The sequence below is a fragment of the Chelonoidis abingdonii genome, chromosome 20 (genome assembly GCF_003597395.2).
Source record: "Chelonoidis abingdonii isolate Lonesome George chromosome 20, CheloAbing_2.0, whole genome shotgun sequence".
NCBI classification, from domain to species: Eukaryota; Metazoa; Chordata; order Testudines; family Testudinidae; genus Chelonoidis; species Chelonoidis abingdonii.
Window position 1 is genome coordinate 12,106,100 of NC_133788.1, and position 12,917 is coordinate 12,119,016.

Consider the following 12,917-nt stretch of genomic DNA (forward strand, 5'->3'; position numbering starts at 1 on the left):
AGCCAAAACTGCTTTGAAAGATGTCAGGTCATTTAATCATCTTGCAACATTATTGTAAACAATAACAAGATTACTACAGCGCAGTCCAACCAATAAGAGAACAGCTTTCAGAGCGCAACTCTGCAAGCAGCCAATTGCAATTTAATGGCAGATGAACCAATAGCTAGTTGGAATTCAGTTGAGAAATGACAGCTCTGCTGCTGAAAAGAACTAAGCCAATCAGACACTGAATTGGGCAGCAAATGAAAATCAGCATTTTATTCAGCCAGTGAGGGGCCTCCTGCTCTGGATCTGACAAGGAGATTTCCTGGCACTGCTGGGCAGACTGCATTCCTCCAGATCTTTGTGCATTTGTGAGCTTGACTCACAGCACAATAATAATCATCCTTATAATGATTCACTTCCCAATAATAACAGTGTCATAAATTATTTGTACAAAGCAGGACAATTATGTCCCTCTGTCAGCCCTGTGATTGCAGCTGGTAGGGAAAGTATCCAGATAATTTGGGTCTTGTCTCATTTAGCATTGCCACGGCTGTCTGCCCAGCAGACCTGGTTACAAGAGCCAGAGGGATGGTGGTAGTCACAGGGCAGAACAAAGCCAGTGGAAATCTGGACAATGCCATGTCGAGTTCAGATGCAGAGGATGACTTCCAAGACCCTGCCACTCCTACTGCAACTCAGGCAGGGCACTCGCTGCCTCTGCTGCCTCAGCAGGTAAGGATAGTGTAAGATTGTTCTCATCTGAGCTGATGAAGTGTTTACATTTGAGCCTCCATTGTACAGTATCAGGGAATCCATTATTCCTCATGCTGAAGTCTTAAGAGTTTCTAGTTTAGTTTCCATTGCCAACTAGCTTCGTGAATGAAACTGAACTCCTTTTTTGCATGATAGCCAAGTGTATTACCCTCGAAACCCATACTCTCCCCTCATCCACGTTAGTATTTATCTGCTGTCTTCTACACTAGAAAGAGAAGTGCTTCCTACCCTATTATAAAAATCAGTAATTCTTACCCTCTAAACTCAGCACAACTCTTCCTTGACCTGTATCTGCCAAAAGTTGTTACCTGCTCATTTTTCTCTGAGCTGCTTCCTTCATTCCCTTGTTTCACTCCTTGGTCACTGCCTTTCATGCAGTGGCTCTATGCTTGGAACAGTCTCCTTCTTCCTTTGTGCCAGGAGATCTCCCTCTCCCTCTTCCTCCAATCTTTATGAAACCTTCAGACTTTGATCTTCTTGTATCTTTGTGCCATCTTCGATCTGTAATCTTATCATGTGTTTCATAGAGATTCTCCTCTGTGTGGGTCAAGGGATCTTGTCATATACATGTTTGTGAATAATCACAGAATGATTTTTAAAAAGTGATATGATTGCATTTCCAGTTCCCAGAAGTTGTTCCGCTTAATGTAGGAGGCATGTATTTCGCTACCAGGCTGTCAACGCTAAGACGCTATGAAGATACCATGTTGGCTGCTATGTTTAGTGGAAGACACTACATTCCAACAGATGCTCAAGGCAGATATTTTATTGACAGAGACGGAACTTACTTTGGGTATGTGCATTGCCCTTACTACTCTAATTTTGAAACTATTACTGTGATAGGAAACATTAATTTTAAGAAAGACAAGAATTTGTTTGCAGTCTTCTAATTCAATCCCATTTGAATTGCATCTTTTATCAGAGACTGGTGTGATTAACATACAGCTACAGTTTTTAAAACTTCTTCCAGAAAACTGTCAAACTTCTTGGTACATTGCAGTGCCAAAAACCCTATTATTTCATAACTAAGCATAATAATCTTTTATTATATTTAAAAGACCTGTTTACATATTATAGGTGGGGAAAAATGCAGGGGTCAAAGAACTTGTTTTAAATTGTTGGTGTCTGGCAATGTTATATTCAGAGCTCTGTTATCCTTCTAAAGGTCTCAAACAAGATATTAGCTTGCTTTTTATTTATTTATTTTGAGCATGATTCTGCTGATGTTTAGTTCCCCTTGTTGGCAGTAATCACTACTCCAAATAGTAAGTGTTTTCAGAATCAGATCTTTGCTTGTAGAAATATATGTTGGACATTCTAACCTCATTTCCAAAATACTTTTTCCCAGGGGGATGTTCTTCATCTCTCCAGTTGAGGACCTAATTCTCTTCAAAGCCAATCAATACTGTTCCTTAATCCGTCACAAAGTCCAAAATAATCAAGTCAGAATTTCCTAGAATGTTTAAGCTCATTTGTTTATTTGAAAACAAGTGATGGCTTTTGTGAGTTGCTTACTGCAGGCAGCTCTCTTACTGGAAACTGAGTTAATTGTGATATACACTATAGAACCAAACCAGCACTTTATAATACTGCAGGAAATATATAAAGAAGGGCCAAGGAGCAGGTGTGTTCTTTGTTTCAGGCCCTATGTTCGCTAATAGGATGAATTAGTTAATGTTTGAAGATGGAAAAAAACACTTTACAAAGCTTTCTGATCTAAACCGTTGTTAAACACATTCAAATGAAACACTCATTCTGTTGTCAGAATACTTGCAGAAGGCCCTGATCCTGTAAAGACAACTCCACAGCCAGACACTACTTGCCCTCCTGGAGCTCTTTGATGTTAGTGAGGTTTTGAGTGAGCCGAAGGATCTGCCCACCTAGTTCTTCAGCAAAATTGGGTACTTAATGAATACAATTATAATCACTGTGTTGTCAATGCGACACTATAATCTGTGTCCTGTTTCAGTTTGAGAGATTAAAGCATCTTCAATGTTTTGTTTGCTGTGTTTCTAAACTGGGATCCCCACGCTGCTAGCTTCACAGAGATCACATTTTCCAGCTGGAGGCTCAAAAATGCCACTCAAAATGTGCATTTGAAAATAGAGTTTACAATTCATATAAGAATGAGAGCTGCTTCTTACCTTCTGAATTTGAAAATTGCTGGACTGAGTAAAATGGTGTCTCCATTTTATGTCAGATTAACAATTAAGTTCTTTTTTTTCTCAATTTTTTTTGAAGACTTGTTATTGAATAATATTCCCGCCCCCCTTTCTGTTTAGAGACGTTCTTAACTTTCTGCGATCTGGTGACCTGCCACCGAGAGAACGGGTGAGGTCAGTTTACAAGGAAGCTCAATATTATTCCATAGGACCATTGCTGGACAATCTAGAGGAAGTCCAGCCTCTTAAAGGAGAAAAAGTTAGACAAGCTTTCCTGGGCTTAATGCCATATTACAAAGGTAAATTAAAGAATAGTGATGATGTATATTGTAGCTTGATATGTGTGGTATAAATAATGCTCAAAAGACTGAGTTTACTGTCTAAGAGTGTTGAAGTGTTCTGAGGTAAATACGCAAAGAGGGTTTTCATGAACGGGAAGAAAATCCTGCAGCTCTGATGCTATTTCCTATTCACCGGAATAATTTTGACCCAGATCCTCAAACCTATTTAGGCTCCTAATTTCCATTTCCAAGCTTCAATTTTTGGCTTTGCTTTTGGGTAGTTACAGTGCTCTAACATCCTAGCTCTTCACATCTTTGGAGCCCCCACACAGCACTTCCACCTGCATCTTTCAAGGTGATGAGTGTTTTTCCTTAGACTTGAATGAGAGCATGATCAAGACTATGAAGTGTGAGAAGAGATTCTTGAACAAAACTGTTTCTTTGAGTCTGTATTGGTGGTTCTCTTGAGGGCCTGCATCTCTTTCCTTGGGTAAGAGGTGGTGTGTTCAAGATCTTTAGGAAATGTTTCAACAGCTATTTATTATTACGAGTATTGTGCCTACATGGGCTAAGTACTTTTTGAACATACAATAAACAGGCGTCTGCCTCAAAGAGCGTACAGGTGACACAATCAATTTTTTTGAGACAATAGCAAAACTACTGTGTTTTGCATTGTTCCTTGTAAGCACATACTAGCATTACCCTAGAGATCTTATCTGAATACAGTTTATATTAAAAATAAGCCAGTATAAGACTGGCCTTGAGTTGAAGAGAATAATGCCATACATGTGACTTCACACCTAACTTAACTCAGATTTTTTGGTCTTTTTCTCAGTCTTGTGATCCTTTGGTTATTTCACAACTTGAACTTTGGGCTTAAGCAGTCATCATAAACCTTGCAATCATAAGGTTGTTTTTAACTGGAATTTAAGGCATATATAAGCTCTCAGTATGAATATGACTAATTTCATTATTGTGGGCTGTATCTAGCGGCAAGCCACCCTTGAGTATATCTTTCGTTGCCTCTGGCATTGTTTTAAGAAAAATTCATGCCACTTTGATGCAGTAATTAAATTCCACATGAAAACATTGTGTTCTGTTCCTCATATGACATTCACTGTTTATTACTTTTGTTGTTGTTTAGAACACTTGGAACGGATAATTGAAATAGCTAAGCTTAGAGCCATGCAGAGAAAAGCAAGATTTGCAAAATTGAAGATCTGTGTTTTCAAGGAAGAAATGCCCATCACCCCATATGAGTGTCCACTTTTCAACACTCTACGTTTTGAAAGAAGTGAAAGTGAGACAAAACTGTTTGAACATCACTGTGAAGTAGATGTATCTTTTGGCCCCTGGGAGGCTGTAGCTGATGTATACGATCTTCTGCACTGTATTGTGACAGATCTGTCAGACAAGGGAATTACTGTGGATCATCAGTGCATTGGTGTGTGTGATAAACATCTGATAAACCATTATTACTGCAAGCGCCCCATCTATGAATTCAAGATTACTTGGTGGTGAGTTATTCTTTTCAGAAAGTGCATAAAAAGTCTTTTCTAGACAACAGTTGCTTTTAATATTACCTTTTGCAATATGTCTCTGGAAATGCATTGCTGCTGAGATGCACTGGAATTGACCTGCTGAAATGTTGGCTAATGCTTAGCTGTTCAGCAAATGGGAGCCTGTTACATGATAACGTCTTGAAAAACTAGCCTGAAACAAAATTGTTGGCTCAGGTATCTTAACTTGACACCTTCTGAAAGGTGCCCACCTGCTTGGTGCCTTTTCTGTAACGGCAGGGTCTGAAAAGTGGACAGTGCAACTTTCACTCACTTTCAAGCAAAATCATGGCTGCTGGTGGTGTTAGCACCATTTGAGAACATCGTGGCTTCAATTTTACCAGCTGGTGTAACGGTTTAGGTCACGTCTGCTAGATTGATCACTCTATAAAGCTAAATACCACTCCAGTACAAAGATACTGACAGTGCAACTCAGAAATACCTGGTAATTTAAATAGATAAGGGAAGAATGTCCTAATGTTAAGGTTGATTGTGATTCTTTCAGTTTTTCAAAAATTAGCTTTGTTGAGAATCTGCATTACAAATCTGTATTATAATAATTCAGTTATTTCCATTCTTATGACCAAAAGAACATCTAACAAATTCAGGCTATGTTCCTTAATACATTTAGGACAAATTACAAAAAATTCACAAAAAGCCGGTTCTCAGCATTAAAAATTCTAAATATTTACTACACCTACAAAAAGAAGCTGTATACAAAATGATCATTTGGAAAGGCTTTTGGAAAATGGGAAAACCCTACTGGTATGCCCCAATTAGCAAAGATAAGATAGACACTCAACACATGAATTACTGTAAACTTAACTCTTCCAGATCCAATGATAATTCCAAATGATTCTGAAATGGAAGCTGGATGGTGAGATTTTATAAACCAAGCCCTGAAAAAAAAATTAAGTTACATGATGAATATCCCTGTTGTCCTCCCTGCTTGTAGCAGTAAGAAATGTAATTGTTGACTTTGTAATTCATCTTTAAAGATTACTCCAATTACCAGCTAATGTGTCTTTGTAGCACATTATCTTTTAGACTGAAAGAGGCTATTCCAGGATCATCTTTCTTCCCTGAAAGTGATAGTTGAAATACTGAAATTTGTAAATGTCTCTGTTGAAAGTTCAAATACATAATTTTATCCAAAATGTAGGAATGTATTTAAATCCTGGAAACATTACTATAGTACGGAGTATCTCAAATCATCTCCACTATTTCAGGAAAGACACTTGGGTTGGCCTCAAAATTTAATCTTGGAAATATTAATGTAAATTGTAGGCCCTCATGTTACATTTCATTGGGTTGATTAATCTAATTTGTTGACCAAAAAGATCTTTGGGAAGACAACTTGCATTTAAGATGTTTATCAAGAATTTCAGTAAGAATCTTTGAATAGCATGTTCTGAACAAAAAAGCTGATTAGCTCTCACCCATACTGTTTAATTTAGGAGATTACAGTGAATCTTCTTTATAAGGCTATACTTGGGAGGTCATGACTTTGTGTATCTTTGTAAAGGAACATTGTCAAGTGTTCAGGTTTAGGATTAGAATTTAGGTTTTAGAAAGGAGAAGGGGAAAGGGAGAGGATAAAAACAAGTCTTTTGAATCTTTTTTTAAAGGTTAGGATTCCCCTTCAGTCTGAGGAAAAACAACAGCACCCTGCTAGTGCATGAGAATCTAAAACTGAAACACTCTAGAAATGGCAAATGAAACTAACCAAGGTAGTTTCACTAAGGCCTGGTCTGCACTACAGAGGTAGGTCAAAGGAAGCTGCTATAAGTCAACCTGTTAATGTATATTCCTATGCTACTGGGTCCTTTATGCCGACCAAGTTGTCTCTAATGTTGACTTCTGTAATCCACCTCTGCGAGAGGTGTAGCACTTAATTTGATTTTCATGGGTTGATCTTGAGGTAGTGCAGATGCAGCTTTGTGTAGTTTGACTTAATTGGCCTCCAGGTGGTGTCCTACAATGCTCATCTGTGACCACTCTGGAGATCATTCTCAACTTTGCTGCACTGCTGCCAGGTACAAAGGAAAAAGCCCCTCCCTTGCTAAAATCCTGGGAAGTTTTGATTTCCCATTTCCTGTTTGATCAGCATTGGGAGCATGCGAGCTTGAGCACAGCTAATCATGGAGAGACTACATTCCCCAAATGCACTCTAGCCTGGTCTGCATGGGAGGTAGTGGATCTCGTCGCTGTGTGGGGAGAAGTCTGTGCAGGCAGAGCTCTGATCCAGCAGAAGAAACGCTGACATCTATTGAAAGATTGCTCGTGGAATTGTGGAGAAGGGCTATATGAGGGGGACACAGCAGTGCCGTGTGAAAATAAAAGAGCTTTGCCAACCGCACCAGAAGGCAAGGGAGGTAGTCATTCTGGTGCTGAACCCCACACATGCTGTTTCTACAATGAGCTATATGCGGTTCTCTGGGGTGACCCTACCAGTAGCCCCACAAGCAACGTGGACACCTCACAGGTGTGTGAGTCTAGGGACAACAAGGAGGAGAATATGGTGGATGAGGATCATGGGAGACAGTGAGCGGTGGATCCATTCTCCCTGAGAGCCAGAAAATATTTTTAACCCTGGAGCCCTGTGGGTCACAGGACGTTACGGTGGCCAACCGTGATGTCAGGGAAGGAACCTCTGGTGAGTATACAATTACAGTCAAAGTCCAGTTAAACTTTAGCAGGTGCACACATTCGGTGGTATTGCATGTTTACTGTGAAGAAAAAGCGAGGTGCTGGGGTTCTTTGCTTTCAAGAGGCTGCTTCAGCTACGCAGAGGGTGGCCCCAAAAACTACTTTTTATGTGGACTGGGATAGTCTGGGGATTCCTCCATGGATATCTCTAGAAAACTTTCATGGAGGTAGTCTGCAATCCTTTGCAGAAGGTTTCTGGGCAGTGCAGTCTTATTTCTTCCACCATGATAGGACACTTTCCCATGCAACTCCTGAATGAATGCTGCTAGCATCATTGTGGTATACAGCATAGCAGCATGAGGACTGGGTCTATACCCAGACGCTTGCAGCATCTGCTTCCTTTCTGCCTCTATTACCCTCAAGAGATTGATATCTCATAGGGTTGGCTAGGGGAAATAGGGGAAGTTGTCATTAAAAGTGCTGTTACAAGAAAAAAAGATCATATAGACCTCCCCCACCCCACATTCCGGATCGCCAAACCACGCGGCTGCTAATGTGCCTTTACTGTGCTTGGCATGGGTTGGCAGGTAGTTTAAGTGGCTGTTAGGGGACTGGGGCCCCACATGTGAGATTCTGCAATTTGAGAGTGAAAACACCCCCTCCCCCCCCGCCCTGTTTGTAAACAGCTTTCCGTGGTGCTATGGGGAAGGGCCATTGTTTGACTAGCTACCTCTGCTCCCGACATGAGCCTGCCATAAACTTCAATAAACGTGCAGTCACCCATGACTAGGGGGGAGAGGGGGAGCTATTCACCATGGCTGGAACAGCAAAACGGTGCAGTGAATGGTTATGGATTCTGATTGTTATGGCTTGCACCTAGTGTAATAAGGGTGGGTTTTTTTGTTTTGTTCTAATGAAAACGACCTTGCTGTGGAAACATCCTATGGATGTACAATGGCTCCTTTCTCTTTTCCCATGACTGACTCCCAGCTGAAAATGGGTCCTTTGGCACGTCATCAACACCTGAAAGCAGACTTTCGCTGATTAGAAGAAGGCGAAAGAGAACGCAGGAGAACACATTCACTGAGATAATGAACGTCTCTGGGACAGCTGACACAGAGCTGACCACAGGTGAGCGGGTGGAGGATTTCACTGTCTGAGAAGTTAGACATGGACATGGAGAGCAGGAGAGCTTCCACTGAGCAAGAGTGTGCGGCACGGGATGAGATGCTTCGGATTATGACCAAGCAGGCATATTGAGGCATCTGGTTGAACTGCAGGAACAGAAGAAGTCCATTTTCAGACCTTGGTGGACAAGCAGCCACCCAGCATCACCTGGCACAGAATCACCTTCCCTAAAGCATTCCCTGAGGCGTGGGAGAAAAGTCCATTATCCCTCTCAATTATCTTGGGAGGAGGGTACAAGGAACAGAAGGTGCCCATTCACAGACCTTTGATGGTCTAGAATACTGTGTTATATTACACAGCTAAAAATGTTTCTCCTGTTCCAACTTTACAACCCCTTTTCCCCAAGGCTAATTTTTTTTTGTCTGTTTTCCCTCTTTACTATAGTTGTTGAATAAAGTACATAAATGGATTTGAGAAACAAATGTTCTTTATTGAGTAGAAACAGTGGGCTGGGGTGGGCGGGTTGGCTTTACAGGGACAGTGATACAAGCCAAGAGAAGGTTTGGAAAAGCACAATGCAGACAAGCAGCTCATGTTACTCTGACTCATTATTGAAATGGCTTTTCAAAACCTCATGGATACGCAGCGCCCCTTGCTGTGCTCTTTTCATTGCCCTGGAGTCTGGCTACTCAAAAATGGCTACCATGCAATCTGCCTCAATTGCCCAGCCCTGCGGAAAATTTCCCCCTTTTTTCCCCACAGGGGAAGCACACAGCAGGCAGCATAACCATGGGGATGTTCTCTTCACTAAGGTCCAACCTTGTTAGTAAACTTCTTCGGTGCCCTTTCAGACTACCAAAGGCACATTCAACCATCTTGCTACATTGGCTGAGTCTGTGGCTGAACCATTTTTTACTGCTGTCCAGAAGGCTGGTATATGGCTTCATGAGCCATGGAAGCAAGGGGTAGGCTGGGTCCCCCAGGATAACTATAGGCATCTCAACATTGGTTTATGTACTCTTTGGCAGGGTGGTCTGGTGCCAAGGTGGGGATATGCGTGCCATCTATTGCCCTACCCATTACGGCAAAACCATCCACTATGTCCTGCACATTTCCCAGACTTACTACCTTTTGTAGCAGAAGTCGATTAATGGCCCTGCACACTTGGAGCACAGCAGCTCCCACAGTTGATTTTACCTACTCCAAATTGATTACCAACTGACTGGTAACTTTCTGGCATTGCAAGCTTCCAAATAGCGATCACCACTTGCTTCTCCACTGTCAGAGCAGCTCTCATTTTTGTGGTGTTGAACTGCAGGGCAGGGGAAAGTTCTGCACAAAGTTCCTGGAAGGTGACCTTCCACATTCAGAAGTTCTGCAGGCATTGCTAGTCATCCCATACTTGCAAAACAGTGCAGTCCCACCAGTCAGTGCTTGTTTCATGGGACCAGAAACAGCTCTCAACAGAGTACAGCTGCTCTGTGACTGCCAGCAGCAACTGTGAATTGTGTTCCCTCCCAATAACTTGCAGCAGAGCTGCTTGCAGGACATTGCTATGTTCCATGTGGCTAACGCTACTTCGGCTCTGGAAATACTTCAGGAGAAGGCATGAGGTGTTTGAGATGCTCACAGCAAGAGTGCACAACTGAGCAGGTGCCATGCTTCTGGGGTTATGGCATACGTGTGGCAGTTTTAAGGCATGAAAACCACTGGGTGGTTTGCCATTGATATGATGGAGGGAGGACAGTGCATCATGGGATGCCGACGCAATGTTCCCATTCTCCCCTGCAACGTTTTGGTCCCATGAGGCATTGCACAAACTTCCCAAAACACACTGTGGCAAACTGCACTTTGGGATAGCTACCCACAGTGCACTGCTTTGTGCATCAATGCAGGCATTGCTAGTGAGGATGCAGTCCATTGAGACAGTAAGCATGGTGTGGCCATGCACAATTGCCTTAATTCGGAGGCTCCAGGTCTAATTAGATAAAGTTGACTTAAATTTTGTCATGTAGACAAGCCCTAAGTTGAGTGAAGACTTGAATGAGTCCTTCACTTATCAGCTGGCTCCTCAACTTTGGTTTCTTTGGAGGGGAAGGGATCCTTAAGCAACAGACTGAACTTTCTACTAAACAACCTCCTTCAGATCCAAAATCTGAATTCTTGTTAGGAGAAACGCTTTATTTAATGACTACTTTAAAATATGACTGGTTTTTCTGGGTAGTTCAGTGGTGCTTGCCCAATTCTCATGTCTTTGTATAAATGAGACATTGCTCTGGTCTGACTTTTCAGCATCGTTGACAGAAATGGGAATCTCAGCTGCAGTGATTAAAAGCATACTTTTGGGCTTGACTGTGTTATGATCACATTTTAGAAATTTCCCAGGAGAAGCTATGATGGGGATTTTGTACTTTCTGATTATGTTGATCTCGTGTGGTAATATTCTGGCACTAACATTTTTGCCAATAAATTATATGGTAACTTATTCTCGTTCTCTAGATTAAAAAGAAATGGACAGGAAGAAGAAAATGTTGTTCTTATATCATTTGTATCTTAATTAAAGCCCTTAATTGCCACATCCTCTAGGAGACATAGAAAACTTTAAATCCAGTTTAAAGAAAACTCCGAACATAAGAGCCATTGTGCTTTCATTATGAGCATACTTTCTGTGTCTTGTGATTTAGTTTGTGAGCGTTAACAATATTGCTATTGGCTGGACTTGTTCTAAACAAAAACTTTTACAGTGATTTAGATGTTGTTTCTGCCTAATACGTGTTCATTTTTTGACAGAAACTGAGAAGAATTGTGCAGGAGGATGTCAGGGGATAATACTCCGTAACTGCTTTAAATAACTTTATTAACTTAACTTTTCTTGGCGTATACCATCACATTTTGCAAGTTGTAAATCTGGAAAAAAACAAAACAAAAAACACTGATCTGTTAACCCTCATATATATTCAATGAATGCTGTATAGTTGTAGAATGACTCCAAACATCTGTATAACACTGAATTTTTTTCAGTGACCTTAGAACCTCTCTTAGGGCTTATGCCCAGGCACATCTTAGAAAATTAATTCACATAATTAAAAGTGTGACTTTAAAGTGGATTAATTAAACTTCATTAAATCTCTTTGTGGGTGCTGTTATTCAGAATTAAACTGAATTAAGGCCACTTTATCTCAGTTCACTTCCAAACTGAATTAAGAAGTTCTTGCAGGGTTTTAATTCGGTTTAACTAATCCACTTCATATTCACACTTTTAGCTAACTCAGATTAATTTTCCTTAATGTCCCCGTGTAGACAAGCCCTTAGTCAAACACCCTGTCTCTATTCAGTTATATCCCTGCAGATCTCTCCTCCTATCTGCCTGTTTCTCTATCTCTGCCTAGTCTAAAGGCTGGTCTACACTAGGAGCTCAAATCTGTATAGCTACATCTCTCGGGGCATGAAAAATCCACACCCGCTGAGAAACATACTAACGTAACCCCAGTGTAGACAGCGTTAGAAGAATTCTTCTATTGACCTAGCTACTGCCTCTTGGGGAGGTGGATTACCTACACCATCGGTGTAGGTAGTAGTGTCTAAACTGAAGTGCTCTAGCAGTGCAGCTGCAGCATTAAAGTATAGACACGCCCTAAGGGCTGGTCTACACTGGGGAGGGGGAATCTATCTAAGATACGCAACTTCAGCTACGCGAATAGCGTAGCTGAAGTCTAAGTATCTTAGTTCGACTTACCTTTCCGTCCTCATGGCGACAAGTCGACTGCTGCGGCGCCCCCGTTGACTCTGCTTACTCTTCCTGCCGAGGTGAAGTTTGGGCGTCGATTCGGGGATCAATTTATCGCATCTACATGAGACATGATGAATCAATCCACGATCTGGCGGGTAGTGTAAACATGGCCCAAGTATTTATACCATTTTGTCACTGTAGTATCTGAGCACTTGTAAGGTATTTTTTCTGTGCAGAATCTATCGCTTATCTGGATAAACGTCAGAGCCTCTGTTCCATTCTGATAAATGGATCATGTGGTTGTTTCATGTCATCAACATAGTTTTGTTATGAAAGACGTGCTGCCCTGCCTGTTGTCAAAGGAACAGTAAGTGCAGCCTGTTTAGCCCAAAATGTAGGTTCCTAAAAGTGTGGTGCATCTTTCACAGGATCTTTGGAGAGGATGCCTATTATTTTTTGGTTCTCCAGTGATGCTGAAGGGAACCTGCTAATAATGAATGGAATATTTTGTATAAAAATTCCAAATGTTTTCATTGTGCAAATTGCAAAACCTAGATTACAGTGAAATCTCTGCTAATTGTGATGATTTGAGGGAGAGTAATTGTTAAAAACTGAATTCTGTTTATTTTTTAGGTTGCTGCATGGACAA

The 12,917-nt window shown here is 41.2% G+C and overlaps 1 protein-coding gene across 1 annotated transcript in view; it reads left to right on the top strand.

The window, feature by feature from the left end:
- RABGEF1 (RAB guanine nucleotide exchange factor 1) overlaps positions 1 to 12,917 on the top strand; it is a 63,009-nt gene that overhangs the window by 4,801 nt on the left and 45,291 nt on the right. The window contains exons 3-7 of the mRNA XM_075059541.1: positions 525 to 717; positions 1,383 to 1,552; positions 3,042 to 3,220; positions 4,347 to 4,719; positions 6,390 to 6,477. Of these exons, the coding sequence (XP_074915642.1) occupies positions 574 to 717; positions 1,383 to 1,552; positions 3,042 to 3,220; positions 4,347 to 4,719; positions 6,390 to 6,477 (954 nt within the window). The 5' untranslated portion in view covers positions 525 to 573. The remainder of the gene's footprint in view (positions 1 to 524; positions 718 to 1,382; positions 1,553 to 3,041; positions 3,221 to 4,346; positions 4,720 to 6,389; positions 6,478 to 12,917) is intronic.